General features: G+C 36.9%; 1 protein-coding gene across 2 annotated transcripts in view; it reads left to right on the forward strand.

Moving 5' to 3' along the window:
• fbln2 (fibulin 2) overlaps positions 1-14,093 on the forward strand; it is a 67,542-nt gene extending 53,449 nt beyond the window's left edge. For both annotated transcript variants that reach the window (XM_077203609.1, XM_077203608.1), the window contains 9 exons: positions 1,584-1,718; positions 4,518-4,655; positions 4,856-4,999; positions 6,130-6,258; positions 7,379-7,504; positions 9,120-9,236; positions 9,820-9,948; positions 11,151-11,274; positions 12,687-14,093. In XM_077203609.1, the coding sequence (XP_077059724.1) occupies positions 1,584-1,718; positions 4,518-4,655; positions 4,856-4,999; positions 6,130-6,258; positions 7,379-7,504; positions 9,120-9,236; positions 9,820-9,948; positions 11,151-11,274; positions 12,687-13,044 (1,400 nt within the window). In that variant the 3' untranslated portion in view covers positions 13,045-14,093. The remainder of the gene's footprint in view (positions 1-1,583; positions 1,719-4,517; positions 4,656-4,855; positions 5,000-6,129; positions 6,259-7,378; positions 7,505-9,119; positions 9,237-9,819; positions 9,949-11,150; positions 11,275-12,686) is intronic.
• Positions 14,094-20,111: the final 6,018 nt, after the last annotated feature.

Below are 20,111 nucleotides of genomic sequence, written 5' to 3' on the forward strand. Positions count from 1 at the left end.
CCTTACCATCAAAGAAAACTTTCTGCATTTTTACAATTTTAAAACATAATTTAGGATGATTTAAGCCGATTCCCTCATGTCCCCACAAGATTTCTGGTATTGCCATACTTGACCACACACACGCACGCACACACACACATCATGTTTTATCTTTTAAAAATCATACAGGTTTAGAACACCATAAGGGTGAGTAAATGATGACAGAATTTTCATTTCAGGGACAGCTGCATGGTGTGCTTCATGTATCTCTGTTATGACAGTATCTCATGTATCTCTGTTATGTTATGTAGGCTACACTGTAAAAAAGGGTTGTAATTTTAATGGGGGGGGGGCAGCTATAGTAAAAACCTGTTAACTGTAAGTTACTTCATTATATAGCTATGGTGAGAAATTGTACATGACTTAACATCGCAATTTATGCAATGCTGTAAAATATTGTAAATGTAAAAAGTATAAATATAAAATGTACTGTTTAAATATATTTAATAGTGAACTACTTTTGTAGAAAATACTTTTAAGTTTGTTCTTGAGATGTTTGTTGAGAAGGTATAGCTATATTTAGTGAACCATCTCTCTTCTTTTTCTTTAACCTACCTATTTCTCTCAAAACCGCTCAATAGATATTATTCATATATTAAATGCATATTCAAATATTTTCATCTTTTGAGTTGTTCTACATTACATCAACCCGAAGCACTTATATATTTGTATAATTAGTGGTTGGTATTGTCTTCCTATATATATATATATATATATATATATATATATATATATATATATATATATATATATATATATATATATATATATATATATAAGCGTTTATAGCTGCCTCTGCATTGCACTATCGCGACTATGTACTTATAGTATTATTGCGTATACCGCTGCCTGAAAACAAGATTCTCAAAGTGTTGTCACTGGGATGACAACAACAAAGCCACTTTTATTTACCTAAAACAGTAGTTTTGCTTTTGTTATTCCATTCTGAAATTGCAATTCTGTAATCACCCAATGCTTTGGCATCCAAAAAACTTTGCAACATTCAAATTCATTGTTTTCTCTATGGTGTTACCAGCTGTTGTGTGGAACAGATAAGGTACCATGTGCTCCTTTCTCTTTTGTCCAAATGTGGCCAGAAGAAAGCACAAACATTTCCAACCAGTCCCCTGAAATTATTTACTCTGGCAATAACATGACAGATTGAATCCTTTTTTTGGGCCACAAATCAGCCATTGTCTTAGCTTCAAGTAATTATTTTTCTCCTCTCTCTCTTTCCAATCTTGTTTTCAACATAGTCCAGAGTTATTGCCTTTAATAAATCCGGCCAACCGAAGATCTTGACAGTTCGCCACAGTGCCAGAACTAAAGAACGGGAAACAAATTGCCTGACGTGTGCCTCGGTTTATGGAAACACACAATTGGATGTTTTTTACAATGCTGTCTCACCTGCTTGCTTCTCCACCAGCTTCAGCTTCTCCATTCCAGGCTTTTGTGGATGTAACTCTCCATTTATGTCCCTGGCACTGTGTGAGGATGTTATACTGTGGAGCCCAGAAAAATAATGCTGTACTTTTGCTTTGCAGATGTGAACGAGTGTGTGACGAACACACACACCTGCCAGGCAGACGAGCGCTGTGTGAACACAGTAGGAGGGTTTGTGTGCGAGAGGCAGATCTCATGTTCGAGCGGTTACCAGCTGAGGAGCGGAGTGTGTGAAGGTGGGTTGGGGCTAGTATCAGCAAACGTTTACACACACACACAACATAATTTTGGTTTCCTAATTTAAAGCTTAAAGGGGTAGTTCACCCAAAATTGAAAGTTCACCCACTCAAGTTAAAAGAACTTTTAAAAAACACATATTTTTTGTTCCAATGACCTGCGTCTTACCTTTTTAACTACAAAAATGCATTGTGAATGTGAATGGCCCTTAAGCTTTAATTTCACTAAAAGTCCACAGAGAGCATTGTTGTATTCATTAAAATACATTGAGAGTTATGTCTACGTGAACTTTGCTTTTATGTGCGATCAAATCAGCAGAAACATGGCAGCAGTCCAACTCTTACCCAGCTATCAGAACTGCCCAGTGATGCATATGGACAGAATCAATAACAAACGGTCTTCTATCCTTGTCATAGTCCTCTAGCCCACATTACTCCACAGATCTCAGACCAGTGTCTTCATCATCTAAACACCACCGTCACCGCTGCTGAGAAGACCCAGAAACCATGCATCAATCTGTGCAGTAAAATGTGATTTTTTTTTGCAGGCCTTCGCAGTTCGAAAGAGGCCACAGCTGATTGCCTCGGGCTCTTGCTTGCTAACATCTAAAGCATCCCGCACTCTGTTTTTTACACAAAGCAGATGCTTAGACACATCTAACCATCGCCTTTGAACAGAAAACTTAGCAAGAGTCTCTGATTCTTGTCAGGACTTGGCCCAGCGCATTCTAATTAGTGTTAAGGGATAATTATCATTATCAGTGATTGAATAGCAATCAAAAGTGATGGAATAGCAATAATGGATTTTAACTAATTGCAGGCTTTGGACAGTTGAAAATTCAAACACAGTGCAACTGTAGGATTTTGAAAAAAAAACACCTTAACTTGAAATTAAAGGCTCACCAATATCCATGTATGGGTTCCGAGGTAACAGGGAATGTATTCAAAATGTTCTCAGAACTTCCCTTAATGTGCTGACAAGATTCTCTCAAAAACATTCTTCCAGTAACATGAATAACACATTCATTCAAAGACATCTGGTCTTTAATAATATTCTAAAAGCGAACATTATTTTTTCTGAAAAGTTTTAATTGGATGTTTGTCTAACATTTTTGAATGTTACTACTTCAGAAAGTTCCGAAAACATTCAAGAGTAAAAATCCCATAATGTTTGAAGAATGAAAAAATGGAATGTTCGCATAATTACGATTTTTTTTAACTAGATGTTTTGAATGTTAAGAGAACATTCAGAAATAATGTAGTTGTTGTTCAGCGAACTTAAACAGAAGCTCAACCGAACCTGCTTGACATGCGAGAACAAACCGTGCTTGAGCTTCCGTTTACCACAACTGATTTGTGAGAGTTGATGAATGTTTATATGTGAATAAAAGCCTAAATTCAATCTGTTCATCATTTAAAGCGATTGAGTCTCTTCAGAAAATTTGGACTAAACCACTCAATTTATATAGATTCGTTTTACAGTCTATATTAACTTTTTGAAGCGGCAATGTGGTAGTTGGGTAGGTGTCAATGGAGGGTGAGGAATCTCGAAGATTTCATCAAAAAGATCTTTATTTTTTGTTCTGAAGATGAACAAAAGTCTTACGGGTTTGGAATGACATGAGGGTGAGTAATTAATCACAGAATTTTCATTATTGGGTGAACTATCCCTTTAATGGGAACTTTAACAGTGTTCTCACAACATATTTTTGTTAGCTAGGTATCATATTGCTTAGGTAATGGTGCTATATTTACCTGCATTTTGAATGCGAGTTTGCAGTCTGTATTGAATGTAATGCAATTACAAATGGTGTACTGTGAAATAATGTCAAGAAAAATCTTTCTGTCCTTGGGCTGCATGCAAAAATAACTTGCAACATGGCTAGTGTTGTCTGATTAACCAACAAATGACTCTTATGAACTCTTTTTTTTTTTGTGATTCAAAAACATACAACATAACCAGAGCAGTCCGATTCATAAATAAATGACTCATTATGAGCCAGTTCTTCTATTGAGTCAAAAACACGCAGCGTGACCAATGCAGTCCAATTCATTAATAAATGCTTTATTATGAGCCAGATTTTTTAGTGAATCAGAAACATACAGCATGATCAGTGCAGTCTAATTCATTAACAAATGACTCAATGAGCTGATTCTATTTTGTGAATCAAAACATCAGCACGACTATGGTAATCTGATTCCCGAATGGATCACTCTTATGATTCTTTAATGAATTTGAGTCTGAACTGAATCCATCAGAGTGGATAATGAATCAAAGTCTGACTCATTTGATGAACTGTAGGTTATCATTATTTTCAGTGATGCTTGTATTATTTTTTGTGTGCCAGTATCATTAACAAAATACAAAATTGTTTTGTTTTTTTCTTCAATTACATGAAAGTATTGACTGTGGATAAACTGGGGTTTGATTTTGTGAGACCAGCTGCCTTGAAATATGTGAGCATTCTTTCCCAGCCTGTTATTGAGCCACAGTGCCACCTACTGTGAAGTTCTGACTTGTAATTGAGGACTGTTGTGATCTCTGTCCAAACCCATCTCTTTCATCAAATGTCTCAGATGACGCCCATCTATTCATTATGCTTCTATGCTTGCCAAATTTAGTGAGATTTACAGATTTTCTTGAAGTCTTTATGAGAGGTAACTTCATTTGTTTAGACCTTCTAACAGCATCAGTCTCAAAAGCTAAACAGATCTATCAGTACAGGAACCCGACTGGGTGGCGTCTAGCTGTCCAAACCACTGGCCTGTTTGACATCTGCTGCACTCTTTCTCTTCTAGACATCGATGAGTGTGTTATGCGAACTCATAACTGTGGTATGGGCTTCCTGTGTCAGAATACTGATGGCTCATTCACGTGTAACCCGAAGCAACGCTGCCTCACAGGATTCACTCAAGATTTACACGGCAACTGCATCGGTAAGTCAAGGCAGAGACACCTTTAGAGTCTCTCGGTGCCCCCTAGAGGACAAATGCATGAAGAATACCAAACTGTCACTGAAAATCTGAATAATACAAATAACAATCCCTTTAAGTAAACACACTTTTGAAAAAGTTGCTTTTTTTGTTTCATTTGTCTTTGTTTTATCACTTTCATGCTCTCTCTCACTTTATTGTAGACATTGATGAATGCAGCAGTGTGAGAGAACCATGTACGACTGGCTTTAACTGCATAAATACTGTGGGCTCTTACACCTGTCAGCACAAAATCATCATGTGCAGTCAGGGTTACCATTCCAGCCCTGATGGAGCACGATGTATTGGTAAGGACACATACAAATATACATATGCTTCTTATACCCTAACCTTACACCTAACCCTTTCATAAAACTTTGTGTTTTTAGTTTTATAGATTATAACATTAGGTCTATTATTATTTAGATTAAAACTTTGTTTTTAAGGAAATTAATACTTTTATTCACAAAAGATTCATTAAACTGATCAAAAGGGACAGCAAATACATTTATGTTACAAAATATTTATATTTCAAATTAATACTGTTCTTTTGAACTTTGTATTCATCAAAAAATCCTGTTTTTTTTTTTTTTACAACAGTTTCTACTAAAATATTAAGCAGTACAACTCTTTTCAAAATTGATCATAAGAAATGTTTCTTGAGCAGCAAATCCGCATATTAGAATGATTTCTGAAGGATCACGGATACTGAAGACGAGTAATGATGCTGAAAATTCAGTTTTGACATCCCAGGAATAAATTACATTTTAAAATATATTCAAATAAAAAAAACTTTTTATATTTTATATTTATAATATTTTAAATTGTAATAATATTCCCCAATATTACTGTTTTCACTGTATTTTTGATCAAATAAACGCAGTCTTGTTTTTGACTTATTTCAAAAACATAAAAACTTACTGACCCAAAACGTATATATTTTATGTATATATATCGATAGATAGATAGATAGATAGATAGATAGATAGATAGATAGATAGATAGATAGATAGATAGATAGATATGTTTACAGCCTATATGATAAGTATTATGTATCAAAATTTTACTTTATTTAATATATCATTTTCCTTGTTGGGACTGTTGGTGTTGGTTCCCATAAACTTTCTTACTTCTGAAATTTATTTTTGAAGTGTGGCTTGGCGAAAGCTAATTCCACTTGTTTAAAGAGCATTTCTCAAATGTACTGTGGCAATACCACAGTGTAATGGAGTGAGATAATATCATGCAATTGAATCATTATTCGCGTACCATTCAAGTACAAAGGACCATAAAAAACACCAAAAACAAGGCATTTCTGTGATTCAACAAAAAATATGTTAGTAGCATATTACTTTTTGTTACTATTTATGTTGGTATAAAACTAACTGGACTTCTTAAGTCTACAAGAACTGGTAAGACTGCTGAATGTGATCTGCAGATGTGGATGAATGTCAGACGGGCACCCACCGCTGTGGAGAGGGCCAAATCTGTCACAACCTTCCTGGCAGCTACCGCTGTGACTGCCAAACCGGCTACCAGTACGACACCATTCGCCAGATATGTGTGGGTGCGTATCAACACATACACTGACACACACAACAAGTACACAGCCAAAACACATCTTAGTTCAGATTAGAAAGTGCACACTAGGCTTGCTGAACAAAACTTCACTTTCAGACCTTTCAATATGCTATGTAGTAAGTCACAATGAAATCAGTCATTTTTTTGTAGAATATTTTGTGTCATATCTGGCATGGAAGGTGGGCACGCTAACGGTCTCCATCATCAGTCACTAGTGCGCCTTTTAAGACCAGGAGAGTGAGGCTTTAGCCCAAAGTATATTTTGGCCATCCGCATTCCGCAACGGTCTGCGCACTGTCGACGTATCTTTCTGTGCTCATGGGAGTATACTTTGAAAAGCTTGCACGCTCAACAGTGCGCGACAGAGCGGAACGTGAAAGATTAAGTAGACCCGGTCCTTTACTTGCACAGCTCTTACTAGCTGGCCTCCGTTACACTTGCACATCATTATTTTTTTTTAATTCAGGTGCCCTCATAATATTTAATCAAAATAACTTCCCCTCCCTCTTGCAGCAACTTGCGAGGGCGGGACAACCTGTCACTCACATGAGATCACAGCAACAGCAAACCACAACCATCCAATCAAATCCCAATGGACAAAATCAAGTCCCACCCTACAGTTTTTCTTGTTCGAGAAGCCACTTCACTCAGATTTACGTCACAATGGGGAAGAAAAGTAGAGGATGAAGTATGGAATAGGAGAAGAAATTTTAGCATTTTAAAAATGACACTTTTTTTCGGCTTCTGACCTCAAACACATTCAAGTTTCCCCCTTTTTTCAAAGTATCTTAAACCACAGCTGCAAAATAAAGCACTTGAAGGATTTAAAAACAGTTTGGATACTGTGACTGAATTACCCAAAGGACGTCATTTTCTCTGTGGTTAGCCAGACTAATAGCATGCATATAGATGAAGCTGACAGCAGCTCATGCTCCAGAGAGCATGCAGATTATCCTAATCTTGTATCCCTTCTGCTCCTATAGAGGAGTGAAAGAGGACAGTGAGGCAAGGAGAAAGATGGATGGAGAAAGAGAGAGAGAGATGCTCCTCAGACTACAGTATGTTTGAAAACTAATGCAGTTTTCTGCATCTTTTTGTGCTGGCAGATGTAAATGAGTGTTGGCGGTACCCGGGCCGCCTGTGTGCCCAGACCTGTGATAACACGCCGGGATCCTACCAGTGCTCCTGTACCACAGGCTTCTCCCTGGCCTTTGATGGCAAGAACTGCGAAGGTACATCCATTTGCACTAGCAGAATTGAACACGGATCAGTCTACCCACAAATAATGTGTTGTGCTCTGACAGTATGAATGTTCTCTCTTTCCAATTAAAATGAGGCAGAGAGCTAAAAACAAAAAAAGAAGAGTGAGCTGTCAGCCGGTGTGTTTGCCACTTCTTTTATTTACTAGTCCTAAAATATGGACAGTTCCATATAGGTATTCAGAGTTTATTTCAAGGACTTGCCGGGTGACAGCCTGAGGAACAATTCATGAGGTGACTTTTAGTGTGGTTTCAAAGGGGCAACAGTATTAAAATAAATAATACACTCCATGTGTCATTTTGCAGAATTAGGGCCGGATTTAGTAACAGCTCAAACAGCACAAACCCTCTTTTGGCGTTAAAAAACTACTGTCAGGATTTACTAAAGACACGCAGTGAGAAATTAGCAATGAACTGGTGTGGAGAGTTATTTTTGTGGCTGAACTTATTGCATCTGAATTTTCTGGAGGACAGTGTAGCTCTAACTAGCTCCTAAACACCTGAACGTTTCTAGTAATCCTAAAGACTAGGACTGCATCCGAAATCAAATTCTTCCCAACTATATAGTAATGTGACAAAAGTACTCATAAAAGAATAGGCAAAAAGTGCCCGGATGACCTACAGTACTACCTCTGTGGAGATTCTGATGTGTGCATATATGATGGACACTTCACTTTACTCTGCAGGACAGTGACCCTCCAGGAGCTAAGTTTGATACATACCCCTGTCTTAGGCCTTGTCCACACTTATACGTTTTCGTTTGAAAGTGCATCTTTTTCTCTCCGTTTTGGCCTTTCGTTCACACCGAGACAACGTTTTTTTCAACGAAGATGGAGCTTTTTGAAAAAGCTTTCCCAAGTGGATAAATTTGAAAACATTGTTTTCGCACTGTAGTGTGGACTGTGAGGTATTTGAAGGTATTTGATGCATGTTAATTCATGTGTCACAATGTACCCATAATATCTATGTTATACTGCCATTATTGTGTCTGTTATTTACATTAATAATGTTGCTAAAGATAAATGTTCCTTTGTAGAATCTTTATATTACATTTCTGCAAAGATGACAGAAAACGTACTCGCAATTGCTGTCCAGTGGCAAAAATAAAATATGACATTGCGTTTTAGACCATACTATTTTAATTAGATTATTAGATTGAAGCCGCACGCTAATTTGCCCTATTGAGTAATTCTGGCCTATAGTGATTTAATACAATAGTATAATATTGTAGTACTGAAAAAGCTGAAAACTGATTTGAATATGAAACAAGTTTGATCAAGTTCTCAATCATAACTGGAGAATGATAGAACATCAGACCGTTTGTACATAGAGTTTACATCACAAATGAATTTGATTAGTGACCTAGAAATAGTGCAGAATTATATTTTACATCTGCTTTAAAATTATTTCCAGGTTTATTTAGATTTACCAGATTTTCAATGGGGTCTCAGATTTTTGGACTCGACTGCACATTTGCATTGATATTAGCACACTGCCAATATGCACAAGACTGTAATGATTTATGCAAATGTGTACACACAAAAATAGTTTTTAATCCAAAAACTCGGTTTTCTGTGTTCTCTCATAGATTTTAATGAATGTGACAACAATCCATGCAGTCAGGAGTGTGCAAACATCTATGGCTCTTACCAGTGTTACTGCCGAATGGGCTACTACCTGAAAGAGGATGGGCACAAGTGTGAAGGTGAGGTGTTATCAATGTCCTCAAGGTAGGAAATGGATTCAAGTGCCCTATTATGATATTTTAAAAGTTCTCCTACAGTAGGCCTACATGCATCCGATATCATAAACACTTTGATTTTCTCATAATATTCTACATTGCACCATTACCTCTTTCCTCACATTGTCTAAAACGGTTTGATCAAGAATCCGATCTCCCTAAACCCCTCCTTTCTGAGAGCCTACTCTGTTCTGATTGGTTGGATGGCCCAGTCTTTTGTGATTGTCTACCGCTTTCCCGCTTGCCATCAATTTCATACCCATTAGGGGTTAAACACAAGGACACAGTCACATTATACAGTATATTGATTAAAGATATGATGTGATGTTTTCCTTTGTTAGGGATATTGGATCGATAATGTCTTGAATCTTTTAATAAGGATGCTTTTTTTCCCAGATCATCATAGCAATAAGTGTGTTCTTTGCACATTTTCTTAAACACAAATCTTTCTAGGTTAAGGACAAATCTTCTCACTGTGGTTTGTTGTGATATTCTTTATAAATGGCTAGTTTTCTCACTGATAAAGATGTTCTTGTTTGTTCTCTAGATATCGACGAGTGCTCACAGAGCATTGGAAACCTCTGTGCATTCCAGTGTGTGAATGTCCCAGGTAGCTACAAATGTGCCTGCCCTCCCCATGGCTACTCCATGTCACCCAATGGACGCACCTGTCAAGGTAACACTAAAGAGATATATAAGCTTTATCATATTACATTTAAGTCTTTGATTTAATTAAATAAAAGCACAAAGCATGAGACCAAATGTTCAGGATTTATCTTATGTTTTATGTTTTGTTGTATTATGTTGTTTTATTTTATGTTATGTCATTGTATGCTGTGTTATTTTATTGTTTTATATTTTGTTGTTGTTTTATAATATGTTATGTTCAGTGTTGGGGAAAGTTACTTCTAAAAGTAATGCATTAAGATAGAGAGATAGATAGATACTTTATTAATCCTCAGGAAAGTAGATTTGTTACAATATTGCAGGTGTATACAGTATATATATATATATATATATATACAGTAGTCAAAACCTTTCATCAAAGTTATACATGAATTTGGAACACTACTCGTTCTTGTCTAAGGACAAATTTGATTAACTTTTTTGATCCACTTCAAATGTTGACTACTGTATCTGTGTGTATGTGTGTATATATATATATATATATATATATATATCATTTTTGGGTGAACAATCCCTTTAAACTCCGGTTCCTATTCTACCTAACACCTTTCCAAAGCCAAATGGTACAAAGTCAATTTCAAGCTTTAATTTCTCTAATTGGCACATTGAGTTGCGAGGCGTTAACCTCAGGTTCAACACAGCACTGCTTGGTGTCCTCCATCGCTCTCTGAAAGATCACGAAATTGATGAAACTCCCTCAGGCTCTGAAGATAGGAAAGTCGATGAGAGGTGAAGAAGAGCCTGTACATGCTCCCGGAGGTTAGCGCTAGCCTGCACCAAACGAATTACTCTGCGAATTGGAGCCGGCGAGCTGTAACGAGGACTTTGCTTTTGTAAAATGAGATGCATAATTAATTACTTCTGGAGGGGCCAAATTTGACTCCTAGCAGAATGAAGTCTAGCGGTTAGCCACCGCAGACGTCAGTCGCCCCCTGACAACCTTTCTAGCATTGATTGAGAACGGGTAAAGTTGAATGCGTGCTGCCATTAAGATATTTATGTAATCAAAATCTTAAAGTCTAATAGTTTGATTCACTATTGAATTTCCATTTACTCTTTTTTATGTAAGAAGAAAGAACAATAAAGAACATTCAGGAAAGGGATAATGGAATTAAAGTTTTAAGCAGTCTCAGGGGCCTCAATTCATACCGACTCGATCTATTTAGCTGTTGTCTTCCCTTTCGTTCTCAGATATTGATGAATGTGCCATTGGATCGCACAATTGCTCTTCTTCCCAGACCTGTTTCAACATCCAGGGAGGCTTCCGTTGCCTGTCATTTGCATGTCCAGACAACTACAGGAGAGTGTCGGACACGTAAGTATGACCCGCTGATTTTCTTTACAGATCACATTTACCATGCAGATCACATGTGGGCTCGATCAGTGAACCTACTAGCGTGGCTAGACCCAATCCAACTAACCACAGTAATCCGAAGTTTCACTCTGAGTAATGCAGGAAAAAATATAGGATCTGTCAGCATTTATCAAGAAATAAACTGCATAATGGTGAAACTAGAAATCATACAGATGCACTTGCACATATACTGGATCAGTACATTTGCACTGGTTAGCGCATAAATACATTCATTGTAGCATCCTCGTGCCATCTGAATTGATGCTGGCAGAGCATGGTTTCTGCTAAGCAAATGGAATGAAGCCAGATTGCTTTGATTAGGCAGTAGTTCAAACACGCACGTCTGGCCAGTGTCAGCAAGAACTCTGATTGGTGGGAACTCCCACTGTTCACCATCAGCCCTCCTGAGATTCACTGCTATATCAGAGATTAACAGCCCAGAGGAGTCAGCAGGGGCAAAAACACCTACGGAGAAACTGTACATATGGGTTGTGCAGGGTTATTTTAGGAGACCGTATCACTGTATTACTCTGTTATTATTGGATGTCATGCTCTTCAACATATTAGTTAATCTGTGGAACAAGACGCTCATGTTATCAGGTGTTTTATGTTGTTGATCGGTTGCTTAACGGTTCTTATTGATCCAAATAAATAAAAAAGCCCAAAATCACAAATCTAGTCATTTAGAAAAGTGCCAGCACAGCTCTCCAGAATCATCCACGCAGTTTGAGGTATCATTCAGCGTTCAAGCTAAAGGGATAATTAACTCAAAAATTGAGATTCTGTCACCATTTACTTACCCATGTCCTTCAAATGATTTTCTTTGTTTTGTTACGTTTTATGCTGCTGTTTTGTTACGTTATGTTGTTGTTTTATATTGTGCTAAATTATTTGTCTTGTTTTGCTTTGTTTTGTTTGGTTTTGTTTGGTTCTGTAGCAGTGACCTTATTTTGTAAACATGTCTTTTCTTCTCACCGTTGTGTCACTCCTATGTCTTTCTTTCCTCTGTGAAACGCAAAAGAAAATATTTTGAAGAATGTTTACTGTCCATACAATAAAACTCAATAAGGTTTACAAATTTAGGTCGCTGTTACTACAAAACAAAACAACATTGGACCCCATTGACTTTGGACAGACACATTTTTCAAAATATCATTTTTATGTTCCACAGAAGAAAGTATAAGTCTAACAGGTTTGAACCAACATGAGAATTTTCATTATTAGTTAAACTATCCCTTTAGAAGTGTCTGTTAAATGTCATAAGAACCATTTTAGATATTTGACTTTAAAACACAATTTCGGCCAGGGTCTTTGCAGAACAAATTCTTACACATTCTATGGACCAAAAAAACTCACCTCTCCCATGTTTTTAGACGCTGCGAGCGAACGAGTTGCCCCAACTTCCAGCAATGCCAGACTATGCCATTACGCATCACATACTACCAACTGAGCTTCCAGACCAACATCATCATCCCAGCACAGATCTTCCGCATCGGACCCTCGCCCGCCTACTCGGGCGACAACATCATCATCAGCATCCCTCGAGGAAATGATGAAGGCTACTTCAGCACGCGGAAGCTCAACAGCTTCACGGGCGCCGTGTACCTGAACCGGCAGGTGCGGGAGCCACGGGACTTCCTCATCGACGTGGAAATGAAGCTGCTGCGTCAAGGAACTTTAACAACTTTCCTGGCCCGCATCTACGTGTTCATCACAACAAACTCCATGTGATGTTAGCACTCGTAATAGTGACGCCTTTGATTTCGCATGGTGCTAAACTCAAGCTTCAAGCCTCTACCTTGAAATTGTTTGTCATCTGGCTGATCTTCAGGCTTCTGTTTGCCTAATGGATTTTGCTTAGAGAGACTTTGATGGGACTCTCCCACTGGGATCCAACCGCTTGTTTTGAGTAGAGTGAGAACAAACAGGATGGAGTACATAAAGAGACTGACAGAAACATTAAGCTTTTAAAAGTTTTTCCTCTTCAAAGTATTGAAAGTACTCTACACCGAATGCTATTTATACTGTACCAATTTATCTTGATTGCCTTAAACTGCTTTTTATAGCACTTCATTACTTTTCTAACAACACAATGTTTCTCCTCGGGGGTTGGCAGAATAGAGCTGAGGTAGTTGCACATTTGTAATGGCTGTCACAATTCTGCCGCAGGCCATTCAAGTGCTGTGCCAATTAAATGTCTAATAATTTCACAGCTCATTCGAAACAACTGATAACTGCATTTGAAAACTTATCCGTGATAATTCACATGAGTAGGCCTACCTCAGCCCACCAGCCTGCGAAAGATAACATTGTGTGATCATGTCTGTAATCATTGTTAAACACTAGCAATTAAAAAGGTGTATGATTGTTATTATTATTTCAAAAGTTTGTTTCATATGCGCTCCCTTCATAGCTCTTGGTGCTAATTTACCGTTTTGGAAATGTTTGACACGCATACATGAAGAGTGTGTGAGCTCCAAAGCAGCACTGAGAATGTTTCATTGTTATACATCATTTTGTATGTCTTTACTTTGTAATACTGTACCTATTTTGATGTATTACTGTCTTGCAAATTCATCTCAGGGTAAAAGCTTAAAATCATCTCGATAAACTTTCATGCACAGCAGTTCTGAAATTATAACACAATTAAGAAACATTCCGTATCAACATAAAAGTGTTTCATGCTCGTTCAATTCATGGAAACAACCAAATGCATCAGTATATTAATGCAGTGCATATTATTTGATTCTTCAATAAAGCAACGCCAATCCTTTTATTAGTATTTTAGTGATTGTTTGAAATGTTTTGTCACTTCTGTTGATTTCATGAAAAGTTAGAGATTGCCTCCTAGTGGTGAGAAGAGGAACTATAGCTTGTGGCCTGAGGCTCCCTTTGCTTTCAGCAGCTATAAACCATCATCGGATTTTATGATGAAATGATTGCTCTACTAATGAAGCATTTTATTGTTCAATCACTTGCATTTAAAGTGAACATGAAATCAAATCTGACCCTATTTACAGTATTAATCCATGTTAATAAGAAAAAAACATGCTTGTAATCTTAAATCAGAGTAACAACTTGCTATTCCTCTGAAAGGACCTTTCTTTGTTGGCTTTTGAGAATGTTAATCAAGAGCCAATCTTAGCCATTGTTTTAGCAGATTCTCATTCGTTTTGGTTTAATTCTGGTAAAAGACACAATCCAATCAATTCCCAATGGATAAAATTAAGTCCCACCCCATAAATTTCCATTGAAATATCCTGTTTCAATCAGAAATATGTCACATAACAGAGGTAAAATGAGTTGCAAACAGTATTTAACATTAGGAAATGACCTAAAGACCAAAACAACTCTGTATTCTGTGTTGGCACTTATATTGAAAAGGTGGGCTGTTTTTGGCTTTTGGAACAGCCGAGTTGAGGTGCTTTGCTCTTTACTCCTCTCATTGTGCTTTACTTCACAATTCTCATCAGACCTCAGCGCTATCATTTTCTGTCGCACCCTGGAGGCCTTTCAACCCTGCCTTTCATTGTGTAGGAATCGGAAAAGGGTGTGCGTTGTTCAAAGCCGGCAGCACGGTCCTGTATGTAGTACATCCCTACAGATAACCTCTGGCTGCAAGTGGGATGAATGATACGATTCGTCAGCTCAACAGCACAGCATAAATCATGCCTGTTTTAAAAAAAACACCATCACCCTTTTTCACAGACAAGGCTTAGGAACCTTTTGGGGTTCTTCACTTTGCCACACCGGCGGAACCATCTGTAGATCCTCTAGGCACCCTTTAAAAAGGGGCGGTTCTCTGAGGAACCACACAGGTCTCCTGAGGAACTCTTATATAAGGCACTGTGTGGAACCGTTTTGGGTGCCTCCAGGAACCAAATTATTATTTTATTTTATTCAATGCAACAATTTATGTAAAAATTGCTCCAACTCATGTGTTTTGGGTTGTGTTGTAAGTCTTCTGAAGCCATTTAATTGCTTTTTTTTTTGGTCTAAAAAGACTAAACTTGAAGTTATAATTCAGAGTGCAAAAATGTCTATTCAAATGATTAAGGTATAAGAAAAAATGCATAGCATTATTGGTGCCAAACCTGTGATATTATTTTACATGTAAAAATAACATGAATGAGATTTGAGAGCATGAGGGAAGATTTTCAGAGAATAGCCTACTAACTGATTAAAAAACACAAGTACACAGTCAAACAATACAATTTCACACAGAAAAGTTCATAGTAATAATGTACTTGCATGTGGTGCAGGTAACTTACTGTATTTCAATGTTGCCTCTGAAATTTAACTTTAGGCCCAGGGGCGTCGCTAGGCCCTTTTTAGGGGGGCTTCAGCCCCTAAACTTCTGCCTAGCCCCCCTAAAAAATTGTGATTAATGTAGGCTACAGAAATTCGTGTTCGCTTCAGTCTTGTTATAATCAGATTCAGCGCGTTCTTCCTCTTCAATCCGCAGCGGCGCCGAGCAGAGAGCACGTCAGAAACACAGGACAGGGTGTGTGTGTGTGTGTGTGTGTGTGTTCATCTGAGCCTCATTGGTCTGTCACTGCTCGTCAATGTCAGAATATTTGAGATGACCAATCAAATCAAAGTAGGAGGGCTTTATGTTCAGTGACGCTGCTGAGCGCAAATTTTAACAGTGCAACTCGACGTGTACGGTCAAGTGCTGTGCGAGATAAGATGTAAGTAGCTAAACTTAACATTTTATATTTGACATTTTTTAGGTCATAATGTTAAACGAATGACAAAAAATAATCAGGCAAACTAATATAGTTTTGTCCATTTTCGCCATTTTGAACTGAAAATAGGCCTATGTAACGTGTAGGCCTAATGTAATAATTAGTTTATTGTCATTGTGAGGGGACAAGAAACATTAACAAAGCCGTTTTAATCATGTTAGGCACAAGATTAATAATGAATGTGTACATATTGAGAATATAATACAAATTGTAGCCTTTTAAAAAAGCTCATGCTTTAGGAGGGGAGGAGAAAGGGATGAAGAAAAAAAGAAAGAGAGATGAAGATGAGGAGAGAGCAGGTATTGACATAATCTACTGCCCACTGACATGGTTTTAAAGTTATTTCTTATCTTTTTTTTTGGTCTTAAAAACGTCTTGAAATACACATATCAGAGAAATAAAAAATTTGAACCCCTACAAACCTCAAATGTAGGACCTCTTTGATTATAAAGCCCTGTCTACGGCCCTGTGGCATAAGATCAATAATGAATGTGTAGCCTACATATTGTGAATGCAACCCATCAGTTGACCCTATGTTTACTTTCTTCACTGACAGACAAAAATGAAAAGCCTATATCAGTCAAAGCTCAGCTTTAGGAGGGGAAGAGACAGGGCAAGAGAAAAACAAAGAGAAAAAGAGTGTGATGCTGATGAGGAGAGAAAAATAATCAGCTGCCCACCGACATGGTTTTAAAGCTGTTATCCAATTTTTTTCAGATAAGAGAAATCAACATTTTCTCGGGGAAACCCCGAACCCCCCTATCAGCCCTACCTCACATTTGGGACCACAGTGATTATAAAACCCTGCCTTTGCATGGTACTGAAATTGATAGTGAGCATTAGATCCTAAACTAAAGTGTTAACTTTTTTTATTATAAAAAAAAAAATAATCATACCCTCATTGGGGGCTTAGCCCCCCTAAAATGAAAATCCTAGTGATGCCCCTGGTTAGGCCTATTGGTTGGGGAAACAAAAGAAAGCTGATTCTATCCATTCACAACATAATATTTATTGGCCAGTAAAGGGCTTTAATAGGGTATTTGAGAGAATGAGGGCACCTGTAGTAACGTTAAATAAAAAAAAGCAGACCAAACTATAATTAACCACTTGTGTTATTCATAATAAACGCCAATGACGACAGCAGGAATCAGCTAAATTAGTTATATCAGCAATTTGAAGACAGTTGTACACAATACGTTGAATTGAATCACTAAAAAAATCTGAGACAATAACGATTTCCATTTGCATAAAGTTCATTAGGCTATATTAGTTAGCATCACGACTAAAACCTTCATACCACTGTGCAATAAACACTGAGTGGTAAATACTGTAAAGACGTAGTATACTACATTTAGTGTACAGTATATAGGTATGTGTTTGAATATAAAGTGAGACTGTATATATTTCTTTGGCGAGTTTACAAACCTTGTAATGGAGGGCCGAACAAAAGGCGGAAGCTGGCTTTGATGAGAAGCCGTTACTTTCAAATCCGATGATGATCAGCTGAGCTTTGTTGGATCACTGAAGCGATGACAGCAGAGGAATAGCAGCAGTTTGGTGACAGAATACAACTTTTCTCCTCCTGCTTCTTCTTCTTCATATTATTATTATTATTATTACTTATTGTTGTTGTTGTTTAAGGTTTAAATTAATCAATAAAAATATACTTAATAAATGTAAGCCTATATCAAACTTAAATATAAACACTGGAGCCATTAATACTAACGCTTTCTTTTCTCTTCTCTTCTCCTTTATATCTGTTTAAAAAAATAAAAAATAAACGTATAGCCTACTGCATCAGACTAAACTGGGAAGGGTCACAGCACTTACATTGTTGTCCTATTGTTAGTTAAACTGCTTCTATTGCTCTCCTCATTTGTAAGTTGCTTTGGATAAAAGTGTCCGCTAAATGATTAAATGTAAATGTAATAATAATAGGATAATAAAAATATTATGGTGGCCTCATAGAACCATTGGGTTCCTCCAGGTGCTGGCTTTAACATGAGAGATCTTCCAGGAACCACTTAAATGTTAAAAGATCTTAGAATAACCCTTTTATAAAATTCGAGTTCCTCTAATTTGCCCCAGAGCACTTCGAGGTCTCATGGTAATGAAAATGTGACTACAGAACCTCTGAAATGATACAAAGTGCTTAAAAGATCCCATAAGTTCCAGCAAGAACCGCAAAAATTGTCAATGCTTCAGTAACCCATAGGAGAAAGATCTTTGAGACTCTTAAACTAAATTTTTAAATTCATTGAGTTGCCTATCCGACAGGATATGTTTTAGCTTACATTGTACCCAGCCTTGCTCATCTTAACTGCATTTTGGTAAGAATTCAATTAGAGAGCTTTACAATTCAATTCTTACTAGCAGCAATTACAATTAGAGAGCTCTTTAATGCAATTATTTATTAGTAAAAACTGATTTAGAGAGCTCTCTAATTCAGTTCTTACTAGTAAGAATCCAATTGCAGAGCTCTTTAATTCAATTAGAGAGCTCTTTCATGCAATTCTTACTAGGAATTCAATTAGAGAGCTCTACAATTCAATTCTTACTAGTAGCAATTACAATTACAGAGCTCTCGAATTGAATTAAAGCGCTCTGCAATTTCATTCTTACTAGTAAGAATTGAATTAGAGAGCTCTCTAATGCAATTGTTACTAGTAAGAATTCCAATTAGAGAGCTCTCTAATTCAGTTGTTACTCGTGAGAATGCAATTGCAGAGCTCTTTAATTCTTTAATCCTTAATTCGTTTTTTTAGTAATAATTGAATTAGAGAGCTCTCCAATTGTAGTTTTACTTGTAAGAATTGAATTAGAGAGCTCTCTAATTGTAATTTTTACTAGTAAGAATTGAATTGTAGAGCTCTACAATTGAATTCTTACTAGTAAAAAGCAATTACGACGAGAAAGGCTGGGTACAATTTAAGCTAAAACGGCTTGTCATAAAAAGCTACCTAAATGTCCTGATTGAACTATGGCCTAATCCTGGCTTAATCTAAGCCCTGTCTGTGAAACCAGGACGATTGTAGAAGTTAGTCAGGAATAGTAATTACTGTGGAGAGCATATTTATACTGGCATGTCTTAACCTGTTAAAGGGATAGTTCACCCAAAAATGTGAATTTTCATTTTTGGGTGAACTATCCCTTTAAATATCACCCCCCTTTTTGAGCATATCTGACATTAAATAGTTGTCAATTATGAAAGCTTTGGAATGCCTGTGTTTTTTTTTTTTTAAGAAACACTCAGAATATTATAGCAGAAGTGAAAGCAGTTTTAAAAAAATGAAAGTAAACAAGTTCTAGAAGTTTAAATTTACTGTAAAGTAAATCCACTAGGGGTGGTTAATCTGTCTGGTTTCCCGATTCGATTCGATTACGATTATTGAAGTCCCGATTCGATTACAGTCAATTTTCGATTATTAACGATTCTCGATTAGCGATTATTGATTTTCCATTTCACAACAGTAAACGAAAATACACTACAAAGTGATTGCAGTATTAAAAAAAGTCAGCTGCTGAATTACTTAACTCTTTTATTGAGTAACAACAACTCAAAGCACTTTCTGTGTCGTGTAGTTATAACTTAAGAATTATTTCTATGTAGCTTATGTTCTGTAGAACACAGAAACGAATACATCACATTGTGTTGTGACTCATCAAGTTGAACTAAACAATAACAAATAAATGAAAGGCTTATTTCCTTTAGGAAGTAGATCAGAACCAACATACTGTAGAAATTGGACAATTTTCTTCTAGAAAGACAAGGTGTTGTTTAGGTGGAGGAAGACTGTAGGTTGCAGTCGAAACATATCAAGGTAAAGAAAAGGTTTTCTCTCCACCTGAACACCTTTCTAGAAGAAAATTGTCCAATTTAATCATTAAGAAGACAAAATGAACATTTTTGAACAACTTACTGTAACTTCAGTAACACCTATAGGCCTGTCATGATAACAAATCTTGCTGGGCGATAAATTGTCCAAGAAATTATTGCGATAAACGATAATATTGATAATAAAGTCGTTCTGAGACCATTTTCTTCTAAAA

The sequence above is a fragment of the Siphateles boraxobius genome, unplaced genomic scaffold, assembly GCF_051911475.1.
Source record: "Siphateles boraxobius isolate OS27281-9 unplaced genomic scaffold, OSU_SipBor_1 5, whole genome shotgun sequence".
NCBI lineage: Eukaryota > Metazoa > Chordata > Actinopteri > Cypriniformes > Leuciscidae > Siphateles > Siphateles boraxobius.